The 15,907-nt window shown below is 41.4% G+C and overlaps 1 protein-coding gene across 8 annotated transcripts in view; it reads left to right on the forward strand.

Moving 5' to 3' along the window:
- RAPGEF6 (Rap guanine nucleotide exchange factor 6) overlaps positions 1 to 12,845 on the forward strand; it is a 229,346-nt gene extending 216,501 nt beyond the window's left edge. For 6 of the 8 annotated variants that reach the window (XM_019535055.1, XM_019535056.1, XM_019535058.1 and 3 more), the window contains 4 exons: positions 565 to 790; positions 2,203 to 2,714; positions 6,862 to 7,173; positions 8,551 to 12,845. In XM_019535055.1, the coding sequence (XP_019390600.1) occupies positions 565 to 790; positions 2,203 to 2,714; positions 6,862 to 7,173; positions 8,551 to 8,576 (1,076 nt within the window). In that variant the 3' untranslated portion in view covers positions 8,577 to 12,845. The remainder of the gene's footprint in view (positions 1 to 564; positions 791 to 2,202; positions 2,715 to 6,861; positions 7,174 to 8,550) is intronic. The other 2 variants (XM_019535060.1, XM_019535062.1) reach the window with 1 other exon arrangement.
- Positions 12,846 to 15,907: the final 3,062 nt, after the last annotated feature.

A 15,907-nucleotide genomic window follows, 5' to 3' on the forward strand; every position in this document is an offset into this window, starting at 1 on the left:
TGGTTGGCTTGTGGGAGTAAGTCCTGTTGTCTGGGTCCAGCTCCTGTGAAAGCTCTGCTTCCCGTGCCTGTGAGCCTCCCACTGTCATTTCCTGATTCATTATTGTCTAAATACATACAAGAACGAGAAGGAGCATATGGTGCATTCCTCAGTACTGACAGTTAATTTTGACTTTAATTAGCATCTCCTCATTCCATCCCACAGTCCTCTACCCGAGTCTAATGTTGAATCTCACAGGCACCCAGGCTGCGCAGAAGAGCTCTGGGAAATGCATTGCTTGGATGCTTAGGTTGCGGTATTAAGCCAACCTAAAACACCAGCGTAATGGCAACTTCACTTCTTGCCATGGAGCTCCCACTAGCTGACTGCTTCGTGTATTCACGTGTTGTATCGATAAATTCTGACAGTCTTGAGGGCATCAGTAGCATAAAACCTTTCAAGAAATGCACATCAAACAGCCTGGCTGAGATGTTCTTGATATAGTGCTTTAATGTAGTGGTGAATAAATATTTTATTTGTTTTGCTTGCTCCATGTCTAAAGCAGGCTTCTCTTTTCTTGTTTAGGTTATGCTCTCATACCTTCTGCCAAGTCAGATAATTTCTCAGACTCCAGCCACAGCGAGATCTCCTCGCGGTCCAGCATAGTGAGCAACTGCTCTGTCGACTCCATGTCTGCAGCCCTACAGGACGAGAGGGGTTTGCCCCAGTCTCTTAGTGTTGTGGATTCGGTGGGAACAGAAAGAAAAGAACATCCTCCACCATCGGCTGAGTACAGTCAGCCTTGCCCAGGGTGAGGAGCTTTCTTCCTGCATGCTTGCCTGAGAAAAGAGTGGTGAAGGCTTAACTAAGATACTGTTATCAGTTATATTGTAATTATTCTTACTATTATTAACTGGTTGACAGCAGTCCACATGATAGCTGCTTGAAATGTAGGGGAAGATGCGGGGTTTTTCCCAGGACGATTGCACTATAATTTAAACAGATAGCAGCTTGTTTGCATCAGCAGGATGTGGTCGGACGTCTCAGGCAAGAGACTGCAAGTGCATTAAGCACTAATAAGATATTTAACAAATAACCTGCTGTACAGTACTGAGGACGACAGCTGAATGAGACTGGGAAACAAGCAATTATCCACTGACAGTCAGCAATATCAGTCGCATAAATACTTTAATGTGTGACCCAAACATTTTGTTGGCGGGGGGGGGAGGGAGGAGGAAGGGGAATGGGATTATGGTAGAATAGGCAAAGGAATACAAAATCGTTTTTCATGCTTTGTAAGAGTTCCTAGATTTCAAAACATGTCAATATATGTGGATATATTAATCCTACATTTTATATATTATTCTCTGTATGTACTTATGGCATACTTCAGAGCTGCTAAGAGGCTTTGACTGATAATCAGCAGTTTTTCTTTCTGTATTCTGAATCCTTATAAAACAATGATTTATGCATTTTCCTTGATCATGAACTGTCAGCAATAAGATAATTTTTCCTTTAAAGAAATAGTTACTAAGTAACCGGTCTTTTGAATCTCTGTATTTCTGTCACTTTAAATTCCTTCTATAAATATTACAAATGCCTCTGAATCAAATTTAGGAATCTGCAGCCCTGCAGTGTTGTTTTCATTTTAAATAACACTGGTTTTATTGCTTGCTGTGCACAAGCAACTATTTGGAACAAGTTAGCTTCATACATTGTTCAGGTTGTTTCATGCTTTGTGGTTCAGTGTTTGTGGTATTTTTTCCCCCGTGTTCCTGCAACTTAAAAAGAAAATGTTGGCTTTGGTTTTGTAATATAAAAGAAAAGGAAAAAAATTCCAGGATTAATATGCAATTTCACGCTCCTGTCCTAATCCAAAGCCAGTGATTTTAATAGACCATGGAGCAGGCCCCCAGATGCTTGCTGCAGATGTCTTAAATCCTGAGTGCATCAATGGAAGTTTGGAATAGTGACTATCCTGGTCTAATAATGTTGTTGTGCAACACTGGTGACCTCCTGAGGACTAGACGGCCCCCTGAGGTCCCTTCCAACCCTAACTTTTTACGATTCTACATTTGATCCTGCTGCCTACTAACCATACTTCCAATGCAGATGACATTAGTTTCTGAATTCACGGGAGGGAGGCAGAGGGTGATGCGGTGTGGCCATCTTTCTACCAACCTGTGGGTTTGTCTTTCTAATTTATATTGTCTTCAAAAATAGTTGGCCCCTACCTAGACCGGCTATAATCAGAGGATTGGCTGTCACATCATCCATGAGCAACGAGGAGATCTCCCATGAACATATTACAATAGAAGCAGCAGACAGTGGCCGTGGAAGCTGGACTTCATGTTCAAGTAGTTCTCATGATAACTTCCAGAATATCCAAATTCAGAAAAGCTGGGATCTCTTGAATTCTTACCGCCATGCTCACTTGGATGGACCTATTGCTGAAGTAGAACCCACAAACTGTTACCCTGAAGAGGCGTATTTGTATTCCGAAGCCTTTTCCAAAAATAACAGGCAGTCCAAAACCAGCATGGAATTGGATCAGTCCCGGCAGAGCTGGGCCTCCTCTAGCTCTCTGTCAGACACGTATGAAACAAACTATGGGACGATTAAGCGGAGAGGGCTGGAGAACTCAACAATGGAGCAGACTGAGATTTTGGACTCTAAACCAGGCACTGATGCAACTTATAAAACGGTTACTTCTAGTACAGAAAAGGGCCTAATAGGTAAGCCAAGTCAAAAACCTATGGAAGCTTCCACATCTGTTTTGCATTTTTATATTAAGTTGTTAACAAATGACATCAGCTTGAAGGACAGGGTTGCATGTTAAATCCAGCTTTGCATGTGTTTTTAATTACAGTAGGATTCAGATAATGTGTTTGCAAACCAACATTTTTTTGGATTAGGAAAATTAAGCTAATAAGGCAGCATGCTTCCTTAGTCTTCTGGGACGACAATTCCTGCACATAGTATCAATGTTCCTTTATTTTTTCGAGGCTCCTTTGGGATCTCCCGTACACCCTCACCATTGTAATCTTTCTTCTGGCAAGGAAGGCTGAACTTGTGAATCTGTCTGCCTTGCTCCATCCATCAGCCAGCAAGGGAAGAGGGTGACTGCTGAGTGGTTTAGAGCACCTTCCTCTGTAGGCTGAGCATGCTGCATCAACACCACTCCTGTGCAGATTCCTTTCCTGTCATCACATTGCACTGCATTACATTGCACACTGACAGGGGAAAAACTCATTCTCTTCTGCAGAAATATGCCTTCCAAAGATGCACGGTTTTACTGAAAGGCATGCTCTTTCAGAGTCTTAGTGAGGAAGGCTGCCAAACTGGTAAGACTAAAGGAATTGGACTATATGCAAGATAAAATACGGAGTAAAGTTTTCTGAAAATAAATGCTTAAATAAGAGTGCATCTGAAACCCAATTTAATTGCTAAGCAACTTGCTAAATTTGCTTTATCATCAAAGGGTAATTGTCTGAGCAGCCATCCTTCTGCCACACATTGGGTGGAAGTTTTGTATTGCATTCCTTCTTTCTGGCTGTATGGAAAAAGTGAGTGCATTTAAGCTGGTTTTGTACAAAGCTCCCAAATATACTCCCTTACACATACTCTCCCCTTGTTATCCTGTCATAACTGCTCATGCATTTTTCACAAGCGCCAACGTTTTGGCACATAAACCCCTCAATACATTCTTGCTTATCTCTTAATCCTTTCTATTTCATTTCTCATTCTGTGTGTACCACACCACCAACTTTAGTTTCTACATGCAGATACAATACATCAGTAAGTAGCTTTCAGCGAATGCATTGCATCCTATTGTAGTAAAGAAGAAAAATAGGTGCAGGTTGCTCCTGGTTCACAAATCGCTCTTTAATACTGCAAGCCTGTGAGCCTACGATCATCAGGCAACACACCAAAGATATTCAAGCTTTATTTCACTACTTGTTTATTTTTGGTGAACTGATTGCCACCAAGGCCTGTAAGGATTACATGAATTCAAAACATTGTGCGTAAAAGTGAGACTTTTGCTTGCTTGCCTAAATAATACTGTTGCTGAAAGCCCCACAAGGGAAACGGTAGAAACTGTCTGGTTTGAGGTCTTTAAAACAAAGCAAGACAAAACTCAAAAAACGTAGTCGGGGAAAAGTTTTGGCAGAATGATTAAACTCTATGGGCTAGTAATTCATTGGCCCCTCTGAAGTCTGTGACAAGCAATCTAGGTTTCTTAAGCCTGTGCATTTGAAGGAAAGGAATACTGGACAGTGACCTGCCATCCTGGAGCACTTCTTGCATTCTTCATTGCTGTTGGCTGGTATGGACATCAGCTTATATGCCTCAGCTGCCTGCCTGCCTTCCTGCCTGCCTTCCTTTCTTTCTTTCTTGTGTTGTCACCTTTTTCAATTATTTCTCATTGACCAGTCTGTCTACTGCATAGGGTAATTGCAAGGGTAAGTAATTAACTATTTTTAGAAGATCTGCACTGTGCTTGGTGTAGAGATTTCTGTATTTACCAGACAGTAAACCAGAAACATATCTGTGGTCTGATTTTTAGTGCCTTATGCTTAACTTGCAGAAATGGCCTCTCATGTTTCTGAATACAGTTTAGATTTTAATTGCGAGATATGAAAGCTATGCAATACCCAGTGTTGGAAGACGGTCCCTAGGTGTTAATTTAGACTTCACGTGATCACATTCTGCATGCCACTGTTTCAGCCAGAGAGGCAATTGCACGTAGAGATCAGTTCAGTATTTCTTCTGTCAATAGATGGGGAGTGAGAATATTAGCGAATCTGTTCTGGGTGAAGATGGTCCCACATATGAGACTTCTAAAAGAAGGGGAAATCTCAGTGGGAGGAATAGAGAATAAGGGAGTCTCTGAAGACAAAGGACCAATTTTAATTGAATATGTTCTCAATGTCTGAGAACAAGTGAATGAGCCAACAGGACGTGTAAACACTTTTGCTCTTTCAAAACCCTCATTTCTATCTAAAAGTGTTTTAGATACAGAATTGAAGTGGCAGCTGCTGAAGTATTTCTCATTTGGCTATCTTCACTTTCCAAGATTTTAAGTGATGCACACAGACAACAATAAGAATTAGGGAGATGCAGTGGTGTGGATACCAGTGGTTGTACTATATACAACTCTTCTGAGGATGGTACCTTCTTGAGTTTAGAATTAGAAGACAGAATTAGTTTTGGGAGCCTAATAAGAAAATTAATGAGATTAATGATGCTTTGCCCTTATATAATGTTCTGTTACTCATAGGATTTTACAACTACTAGCCATGTCAAATATTCTGAATTAGTCTTTAGTTTATACTTTTTTTTCAAATGATAGTATGTTGATCAGAGACTGCAAGGCCAAATGATCTATAACTTTAGGGTCAAGAAGCTTAGTTTAGTTGCATTCTTACTCCATAGGGGCTTTGTCTACAGACATACAAATTAGACTGGTTGAAGTAAAACCATTTTTTAAAATCAGTTAATAAAACCTATGCAAATACCTATGTGGACACAATTCGGTTGACTTTAGTTTGATTTGGCTACTTTGGGAATCTATGCACATGCTCCAGGGTGGTGGGAGGGGGTGCCACTCAAATTAAAGCACCCACAGCATTACTTGTATTTAGCATCCTGCATTTCAAAATGGTGGTGGGGATGATTGACACAGAGGCTGCTGGAACACGTTAAGTAACATGCTCCAGCACACTCAGTCGAGTCTGCTCCAGTGCAAGCTAATTAGCACCCGTCGGAGCAGAAGTCCAGCGCGTGTATAGGTCCCTTTTATTATTAACCACATGTAGACGATTTAAGTGTGTTCAAGATTTATAACTTCTGCTCCTGTTACCAACTCCAATAAGTAATGTTTCAGTAGTTATCACTCTTGTTTTCAAACTTGTTTGTTGTAAGCCGGGGGTAAACTGATTATAAACATGTCCATACAAACTTGTGACTCAAGAAATTGCGTGTTAAAATGATTCTAGATGAATAGATGGAACCAAGTCTAACCTCAAAGAATGTCTGGTGTCATCCTGCACGTTAGCGAGTGCAGTGGAGTATTAAAGCTAGTGCTTTTACTGAATCTCTTTTCTTATTCCTGAAGAGGCTTGGAAGTCTGGAGCTGCCAATCTATGCCTTACCCCCTCACAGACTTATTACGACCTTGGGCAAGTCACTTAACTGCTCATGTATTTTAATTGCCTAGCCTGAGAATGGAGTTGAAGAGTGCTGTCTCTTAAAAACTACTGTCATAATTTTATTAGTATTTGTAGAGTTCTCTGAAACCTGTAATGGAAGGTGCTATTGGAGTATGGAGAGTAATGACTAATAAAATTGCAATTTGAATGTTTCAGTGCATTTAAACAACATGAGCGCATCTCCACGTGCATTAATGTGCTTTAGTTAATGTGCATTAAATCCAGTACCTCCATTGTGAGGTACTAGGAAACTGTACATTAGCCTATCTTAATGCACATTAACTAAAGAGCACAGTTTTTAATGATGCTTAATGCTCATTAGCCTATTTTAATGCATATTAACTAAATAGCGTGTTTCTAGTGATGCTTTAATGCACATTAAAATAGGCTAATGTGTATTAACGTGCAGGTGCACCCCGTAAGACCATAATTGTAATTTGCTTCAATTGACATCTCATGATACGATTTCAGTAGCTCTACTGCAACATCAACTTTTCAAAACAAGTATAAAGTATAAATTTAAAGTTTGCTGCTGTTGTTTTAACCAGTGTTTCTGCATTTGCCTTTTGTTATCAGTTTCTGTTTTGCCATTGTAACATTTCATGATTTTTAATGTTTTATTTCCTTTGTTTTCTTCATTAACATTTCCATTGCTTATTTCTTGTGCCAGTGTACTGTGTCACCTCACCTAAGAAGGACGATAGGTATAGGGAGCCACCGCCCACCCCTCCGGGATATATGGGGATTTCTTTAGCGGACATAAAGGAAGGATCACCCCACCACCCACACTTAAAACCTCCAGACTATAGTGTGGCAGTGCAGAGGTCAAAGATGCTACATAGTGACCTCTCTAGACTTTCATCAGCTTCTCTCAGTAGTGAACCAGTGGCCTGTATTTCATCGAAGATGCCTCAGTGGCATACCCGGCAGCCGTCCCATCCTAAACTAACAGATATGACTGACGCAGATAGTGAAGAGGATGGTATGTTAAAGAACTAACTTGATAGATTTTAAATGAACTGCTGTGTAAATCACTTCTCAGAACTGTGCAAAGTATTTGCCTCACAGGCTAGTTCTTGGGTTTCTCGCTGTCACTTTTTTGAGACTGAATTTTTTTAAGGTCAGATATATCTGACAATTAAATATGCCTTCAAATTCTAAAAAAAAGTGTGCTGGGCAATCCTATCGCTAAATGGGTGCTTAATTGCAACATGCTATGCCTGGAAGGGTGGAACTGAGACGCTGAATCCTTAGCATGCTCTGTTTCTCTTCCACTCCTTACCTGTTCCTTGAGCAATTCTGATCACTAAAGGGACACTGTGAGGTTAAATATTTTATTTTAAAATAATTTCCACTTCAAGAATGCTTACGTTCCTGAGTGGGGCTCATTGTCCTAGGATTACTTTTTGCATTTTTCTCAGTCTGGACAATGACCATAAACCAATTTGTGTCATTTTCATAAATTTGGTTTCTAGTGTGGTTTTCATGCACTAAAGCGGCATTGCAATCTTTAGTGCGTGAACATTACAGAATTAGATTTGTGGAAAAATAATTGCAAATAAAAAGCATTCAAGGAAGTGTTTTGGTTGTTTCTGGGTCTTGTAAAAGCTTGCTTTTATAAACACTGCATTTTTGGTCAAACTTGAGATGACAGCGTCTCCTTAAACTAAATTTTTCTGCAGTCCTGTTTGAAGCAACTGCCAGTGCTGCATGAACAGCGTATATTCTCTGCAAAAATGCATTGTGCTTGAGATGGCTGCTCTTGTGTATAGTGTGGTTAACTCCAAGCTTACCTACCTGTGGTTTTTAAAGCTCCTATTGCCTTATGTGCCACTGCTACCAGCCCTCTTTCCTACTGTCAATGAACCTAAAACTCTTACACTTTAATATAACGTTGATTTGCTTGAATATTAATCCGGTATAAAACAAGCATGCATTTTGAGCCAATTTTCTTTTTCTGAATAATATGATAATAAATCATTCAGTATATTATATTCATTTACATATCATGATTTAAGTTCATCTGGTAAAATATAAATTGATTAACATTGGTTGAGGTGTACAATATTAAGAAATAGTAATGCAAAGAGGGCAAGCAATTGCTTCAAGCACTTTTATTCCAAACTTTTCAACATGGCTTAGTGAGTAACTAAGGTACATGCTGGGTGGTAGACATTTTTTTAATGATCATATTTATGACATTCTGGTCATTTGTTAGACTCTGGAGGTATCAGAGGCTAGTACAGTCTTCACAAAATCATCACAAATATCGGGGTGTGATCAGCATATTGAATACTGTTTTGTGCATTCACAGCAGATGTCTGATATAATAATTGACTCTGTTTCTCCTCTTTTACAGAAGATGAACAAGTATCAGCAGTCTAATCATACGGATATCTGTGTAAACCACTCCAAATCATGGGCCATGGAAAGAAGGACCATATGATTCTGTTAGCTTGTGCTAACAACTTGCTGCTACTAACCTCAAAAGTTGTATAAGCCTCTGTCATGGACAAGATGAACCTGGCTGGATCATACATCTTTAACTTACTTCAGTCTACCACAGTCTAAGAAAACAATTCATGTCTGTGAGAGAGAGAACAGTTTCCAAGGGGAGTACTGACTGTCTACGTATTGAACATCAGTATCCTGAAAAGGACCAGTTTTAACACATTTGGGACCACCAATTGTCAAGAACCACTTGAAACTTGGGAGCATTATTCTGTATGATACCATATAATCCTTTGGTAGATTTCTGTCACAATTATTTTCTACCTGATCATTATAATTGTAACTTGGAGAGTGTTATTTTATGTACTTATTAAAAAAAAAAAAACAAAAAAAACCAACTTCAAAATTTCAGCAAAACCAGGGACACTGCTGCAGTATATGAAAAGTAATTTATTGGTCTGTAGTTTTTAGAGGGATTTTCTTTTATTTGTGCTGGGAATGCTCTGGTTGGCTAATGTGAATACGTAAAAGAAAATTGGAGACTTCACAACAGATGCATAAAACCTGGAGCCTACACAATGCAATGTTAGTTCATTCGGAAATACCCGGATTTTGTGGTGTGCGCTAAATGTAAATACGATGAAAACCTGAATACAGCAATGAAACACTGCCATCTCTTGGTACTGCCTTAAAAATCTGTAAAATACCTATGAAAGCCTTTAATGATCAGGCTGCAGAGAAAGTCCCAGGAGTTCATCACTGCATTCTCCCCAGAGTAAAGGTTTGAAATGGGGAGGCTGCAGTTTTTGCGGAGGTATTGAGTATATTTGAAAGTCTCCAAGCAGAATTGCACCCAACTTTTTTGCACTGCAGAGTGCAGCATAAGAAACACATTGGTAGTCACCCAAAGGAAAAGTAGTGTGCAGGAGGCTCAGGAACATTTGATATTTTTGTACTTGTACCAAAAATATTACACAGAAATGAGTTGTTTCTGCTTCCGTCATGGAGTAAACCCCAGGGTTGCATAGGCGTTAAATTAATGAGGGAGGGAAGTCTCCGGTCTGGTCTGCGGGGTTGGTATTGCTCTTGTTCGCTGATGAAATACAACATACAACTGATTCTGCAAACGTAGTGTTCACTGAAATCTGTGAGAGCTTTGATTTCAGTGGGGCTAGTACTCAGCCACAGTGGTCTTGTACGATTAGGATAAACTCCCTGGCTTTCTTCATTTTTACTTGGCCTTAGCCAATCAGAGTACATGGGGTAAAACTGGAAATACCTGCATTTCCTTTCAGTCTAGCACATGGTGGCCCAATCAGCTGTTAAAATTGGACGTGAATGTGTGAATATGTACTTTAACATTCTCATTGTAAATCGTAATGGTGATGTTTGTAATCTAAGCTAGAAAGAAGATGTTCGTCATTTTTACAGGTGCCTCAAAGAAATTGTTTCCATATCTAAATTGTGAAGAGCTTTAAGATTTTTTTTTTTTTTTGGTCTCCTTCTTTTTTCTTTTCCCCCCTACTCCTTTCCTGGTGCAGAATGAATGCAGCATTTTCTAAAAATGACACAAGTACCAAAAACAACCAAAAGCCTTTGACGTGTATTGCCCATATCAACTCGGGGTTGATGTTAACTAACACAGGAATGTGTTCGATCAAGCTTGTATTTGTCTTCATATTTGTGCCAGTTGAAATATTATCCTATGGCTGGAACATACCTTAGATTGATTCTTGTAGCCTAAAGTCATAAATTAGTCACAAGCACTAATATGAAAAAGGGGATGCCTAATTCATAATTAATTGTTTGGCTGCGTGTTAATTTTGGGTATGAGCATCTGAGGAGGGAAGAGCTGGAAAAAATCCTTTTGAAAAGCAGATTACCCGTTTCCGTTCAGCCTTCTCAAGGCCTTAATGAATACAGTAGACTTGTGCAGGCCTTAATGAATCAAGATTCATAAATGTGTCAAAATGATCCAAGGAAAAACTATTCTCTTCAGTATCTGTAATGTTGATATCAAAGTCCTTAAAATTATCTTTCTCGGGCTATAAATTGCAAATTCTAGTAATCCTACAGTAAACTGTAGTCGATTGTTAACGTCTCAGTGTTGTGCACAATAGGCTTAACGTTTAATCAGAAAATCATGTGTTTTGTGCCAGATAAATTAAGGTTTCAGTGGCTTCAGCTATTGATATGTAGTTTTATTTCAGCCTGTTAAGCCAAAAGGAGTAAAGGTTTGTTCTTGAGGTGACCACCTGTCTCTTAGAGGGGCTGATGCTGCTTCTTCTACTGATGTCGGTGGCAAAACTCCCAGTGACGTCAGTGAGAGCAGCATGGAGGCCCTCATCTGGTATCCATTAAGCCAGCCATTTGCTATCATTTACTTGTTTAAACTTGGTGTTTGCACATGAACAGCATCAGCCTGTTCAGCAGTAATTTTCAGGACATTGCTTTTAAAGTGAGTGAAAGTCTTGCTTCATCAGAGTTTCCTAATATACAGTACATCTAGTGTAAATAAATTCTGCATAAACTATTGATAAATGAGCTACTTTTTCTGCTTCTTCTGACTTGCACAGTGTGGCTTGCCTCTGCTCGTCCTTGCTGTGATTTTGTTTGTTTGAACTCAACTGATCACATTGATCGGGGACAATAGCCAAATGTAGTACGTCTTGTGTGGGTTTGAAGAGACATTATCCCTTTTTTTTTTTTTTTTTTTTTTTTTTTTTAGTTTTGAAAATTGACACTGCTTAATTCACATTTTACTTTGCTCTGTTCAAGTGGTATTTCATGAAACCACGCAGTGTGAGCAAATGACCTGTACTGCACTCCAGCCTCATATCACTCCTTTCGCTTTTCACAATCCTGACCTCTGCGGAGTACAATGTCCTTCTCATATTTTTCTTCCACTTATGCACATTAATTTGCTTGCTGCTCCAGTAACTATTTGCGTGCTTGTAACTGTTGTGAGGGAAATGTTTACTGGTTGTGATCTGAGACGCATTGTAGCATTTCATTGTGTTTTTTTTTAAATCTCAAACTTCCCAAAAATTTACAAAGCCACATAGTATCTATCCTTAGGTGAATTGGCCTCCACACATTTGCAGATGAAATTAGGAAACTGAGCTTCTGATTCACTCATTTGCATATTGTGTAAATACAGGGGACTAAAGGGGGAATTGCTTTGGATATTTGCTATATGCTCGTGTTAAGCTTTTTGTGGTAAGAAGAGTGGAATGACTGGCAATCGTTGCAAGATTGGGAAGATGAGGCATTTTCTTTGCTAATCTGCTTAGCCCTTAGCTATAGAAGTAGTGTGGCACAGCCCATGATGCTTCTTATCTAGGAGATGATTACAGGGGGAGACGTGGCTTCCTTCTAACTCGTTACGCATCTTGATTGTGTGATGGTCTGGATGTCATCCTTGCCTATTCAAAGCATTGGGAGGTGGATGTTGGCCAGGACTTCCCAGGACTGAGTCCATGGAAGCATCCTTTGCTGAAGGAATCTGTATGCTAGCACCTCCCTCGAAAAGATAAATCTCTCTCTCTCTCTCTCTCTCTCTCTCTCTCTCTCTCTTTGCTCCTCCTTTATCTCTGAAATCACTTGATCGCGGGCAACAATGCAAATGTATGACTGTCAATTTAAGCTTTTTCTATACATGCGTTAGAACGAGATTTTTTAAAAAGATGTTCTTACCACTGCCTTCAGAAAAACCAGAGTAAAAAAGGGATACTCTCTCTTTAGACAGCCTTTACATATTGTATTTAAAATAAGTTGGGGCGTGGAGGGGGCGAGGGCAAAAACCCTCTGGAATTCACAGTTCAGCTTTAGCGTACGTTGTGCTTTTTATTGTTTTATCTTTATTTTTTTTATACCTGGAATGCAGTTTAGCTTGGTATTAATGACATTCTAAATATGTGAGCATATTGGCAAAAACTGCACAGATGTAATGATATTCCAGTAGCAATTGTACTGCACAAGTCAGTGATTGTAAAGTATTCTGTAACAAGCAATGTTTGTCTCCTATTTTTTGATACCTCTTACACTTATGTCTTTTAGAAAGACAGTGCCTCTGTATGCTTTTTGTATTTTTACTGAGTGATTGTAAATATTTGTTATATTTTTGGTTAAGAGAATGTTTAAAAGTCCTGTTTATTATCCAATCTACTAATATGTTGGAATCAATAAACAATCTACATACATGACTAGGTTTCAAGCTCAGCTTTCTTGACCATAAAAAGGACGTATCCGGGAGGATTACTAATCCTTGGACCCAGTCTGACCATGTCAGAGGGCCTGTGACGACTGCATTTTGTCATCTGTGGCACCACTTCCAGGGTCGCCGAGAAACAGCAGTTTCACAAATGTTACTATTTTAAAGAGGAGGGAAAAAGGAAGGTGGTGGGGCAGCGGGAGCCCAGCGGGAACACGGGGATTGAGCAGTGACCACGAGGTGGAGCCACGGCCGCTGGTTCCCTGCTGTCCGGCTTCTCCGCCCATGAGTCACCTGTGGCATGTGGCTGCCTGGGGAGCCCCGACAAGGCTCCACGCACAGCTCAGCGCGCCGTGGATCTTGCCTCGGGCTGTGGGACGAAGCCCATGCAGGGTTGTTTTAATGCACTTTTACAATAGCAATTTCCTTCCAGCTTTTGGCCTCCTCCAGAGCCCGGAGGCGCTCGCACCATGTCTGCAGTGGGCTCCCCTCTCCCACAGCGGCAGGGGCTTGGCCGCGGCCTCTCCGCTGCCACCCCCTCCACGGTCTCGGGGCTGGGACGCCGTGCTGGCGCCTCGTCTTTGTGAAACGCCACTCTGCCATGGAAAAGCACAGCCCGGGGTACAAGGATTCCCTAATGAGGAGGGTCCCGGCAGTTCGCAGAAGTGTAAGTCTTATGTACTTCCCAGCAAAAAAGACTGAGGGTAAACGTCCTTTTTCAGGAGTCGCTTAGAGAGAAAATGAAGTCTTCAGCCTTTGCGTGCCCAACCCAAAAGTATTTGCTGGCAATTTTCTTCTTTGCAACCGCATCCCTCTTTCCTCCTCCCCTCAGGCACCCAGAGAGGCGCCTGCCCGCTGTTGCCCGTCTCGGACAGGTGCACCAAGTGAACGTGTGCCCCAAATCCTTGTTCTGCGCCTCAGACATGGAAAGGGGGCTCTTCCTGCCCGCAGGGCGCAGGAGCATGCCAGGCCACCTGTGCGCATCACAGGGGCACAAAAGGGCTCTCTCCTCCCTGCCTGTACTGCCGAGGTAAGTGGGTCATTTAGATGATTGCAAGTTGTCAAGGAATAGTTTAAAGTAGGGTTGGGGATTTGCCCAGTCAAATAAAGTTTGGTCAATTGACCCATCAAACATCACGCAAAAATTGTAACAAAAATTGCCAGTTAGGTCCAAATAATACACAGGAAAAAGCACAGAGTTCCACTAAGAAATGTGTCAAAAAATATAAAATCAAGGTTTTCTTAACAGAAAGATATTTTTTAAAAGTAGCTTTTTTGTAAAATTGCCATAACTGACTGCTTTTTTTAAAAAAAAAGTATCGGAGATATGAGACCTTCGGAGGTTGACCTTTTTGCAGCACCTGCCGTGGCTGTGGCTGCCCGGGTGCGTGCCCTGGGAGCCATCGGGGCCTGTGCCAGGCCTGACTCTTCTGTGGCACCTCTCTCTTACTGCTGCAGGTACCGTCCCCCAGGGTAGACGGAGAAAATAGGCATGTTTGAACTTCTGGCTCAAAAATGTCTGTGATTTGAGGTCAGATTCAGCAGCCTAATCCAGAAGATAAATGATTTGCCTGAAAGTTTTGCTCAACTCATAACAGCCCCGCGGTAGACAGATGGGGGAGGCTGGCAGTCATCCTGCCCACTAAAAAATCGTGGTTCAAGCTGTGAAGGGTGGGGTGGAAAGCCTTGAAGCAGGAGTTTTATAAGGACGTACTGAGAGGAGACTCCCAACATTGTCAGTCAGAAACAGAAAGCTAGCATTTCCATTTGGCAAAGGTTTCCGCGCAGTCTGCACAGCACAGCGTACCGAAAACGCTGAGCCAGCAAAATGCAACAAATAGCTACAGCTCTCCTGAGTGTCTTCTGTTTAGTTATAGAGGACTAGGAATGGTTTACAATTAGGAAAGTAAAAAAGTCCCTTTTTTCCCTTTCCAAGGGCAGATGTGTGTCTCTTCGATGGAGTACTTTACTAGTGTGCACTCCCTCTTTGATGTCTGGTATCCCAGAGGGTCTCAGCCAGCAGGTGAGCGTGGCTGCGTTCCTGCATCCTGAATGTACTGGTGGGGAGGCTGATCTCAGTGATTATATTATAGTCCAAGTAAGGAATAAACCCAGTGACATCCACATGAACAAATACAAGCCCTTTTATGACAGTGCTGGGGAACGCCAGGGTCTGTTCTAGACGCAAACAGCAACTCCCGTCCCCTTGCGTGTACCTGCGGGTTAGAAGGCAGATCGGGAGGTTTTCAAAGCCTTTGCCTTTTCACCTCACTGGAAGAGATCAGGAGCAAAGCTTAGCACTTTCTAAAATCCCTCCCAAAGGTCCATTAAGCGACCTTTCTCAAGGGCGGTTGTATCACTGAAATCTGCCATCAGAGCCCCCGTGCAGCTTGTTCTTTACATGCAAAGCCAATAGATATTAACAGCCCACAGATAGGAGAAATGTTCTGGGACCCTGGAGCACCTGTTCCACTGGAACAAGAGAGTTTTTTTTCCCCAAACGCTGGTGCTGCCGTGGAGCTCGGAGGAGTGCTTGTTTGAAATTCAGCGCAGGCTCCATCAGTCTTTAGAGAGACTAGGAAGCGATTAGGGGTAGGCTTTTGATCCGTTTGTCAAGTCCTAGCAAATCGTATTTTGGTGTCAAAGAAACAATAAAATATTGAGCAAAGGAAACGTCCCTAGGTAAATGCTTGTGTCAGTGGGAGTGGGATTTTGCTGGGGTTTTAAACTCTTCTGCTTACCTTTGTTCTGTATTTAGAAAAGCTCGTGCTTAACGGCTGAACATCTCTGGAACAGTCCCTGTGTCTTGGCTCTGTGTTAAGATGAATGTGCTCTCCATTAATTTAAGGAAAGGTGATATCTGTTGACTCGTTAGTGAGCTCAGGCAACCGCATCCTGGGCTGAATGCAAGTTTGGTTCAGCAACCCTGGCACAAAGAGCTGCGCTGTTGACGGCGTGCAGTCCTGGGGAGTGGAAAAGTTGCCACACGAGGGCAGCATTTCATATCATTTTATCAAGCTGCTTTTGAAATGAATCCTTGCAAAAATCCAGG

This window comes from Crocodylus porosus, unplaced genomic scaffold (genome assembly GCF_001723895.1).
Source record: "Crocodylus porosus isolate Cpor-Errol unplaced genomic scaffold, CroPor_comp1, whole genome shotgun sequence".
NCBI classification, from domain to species: Eukaryota; Metazoa; Chordata; order Crocodylia; family Crocodylidae; genus Crocodylus; species Crocodylus porosus.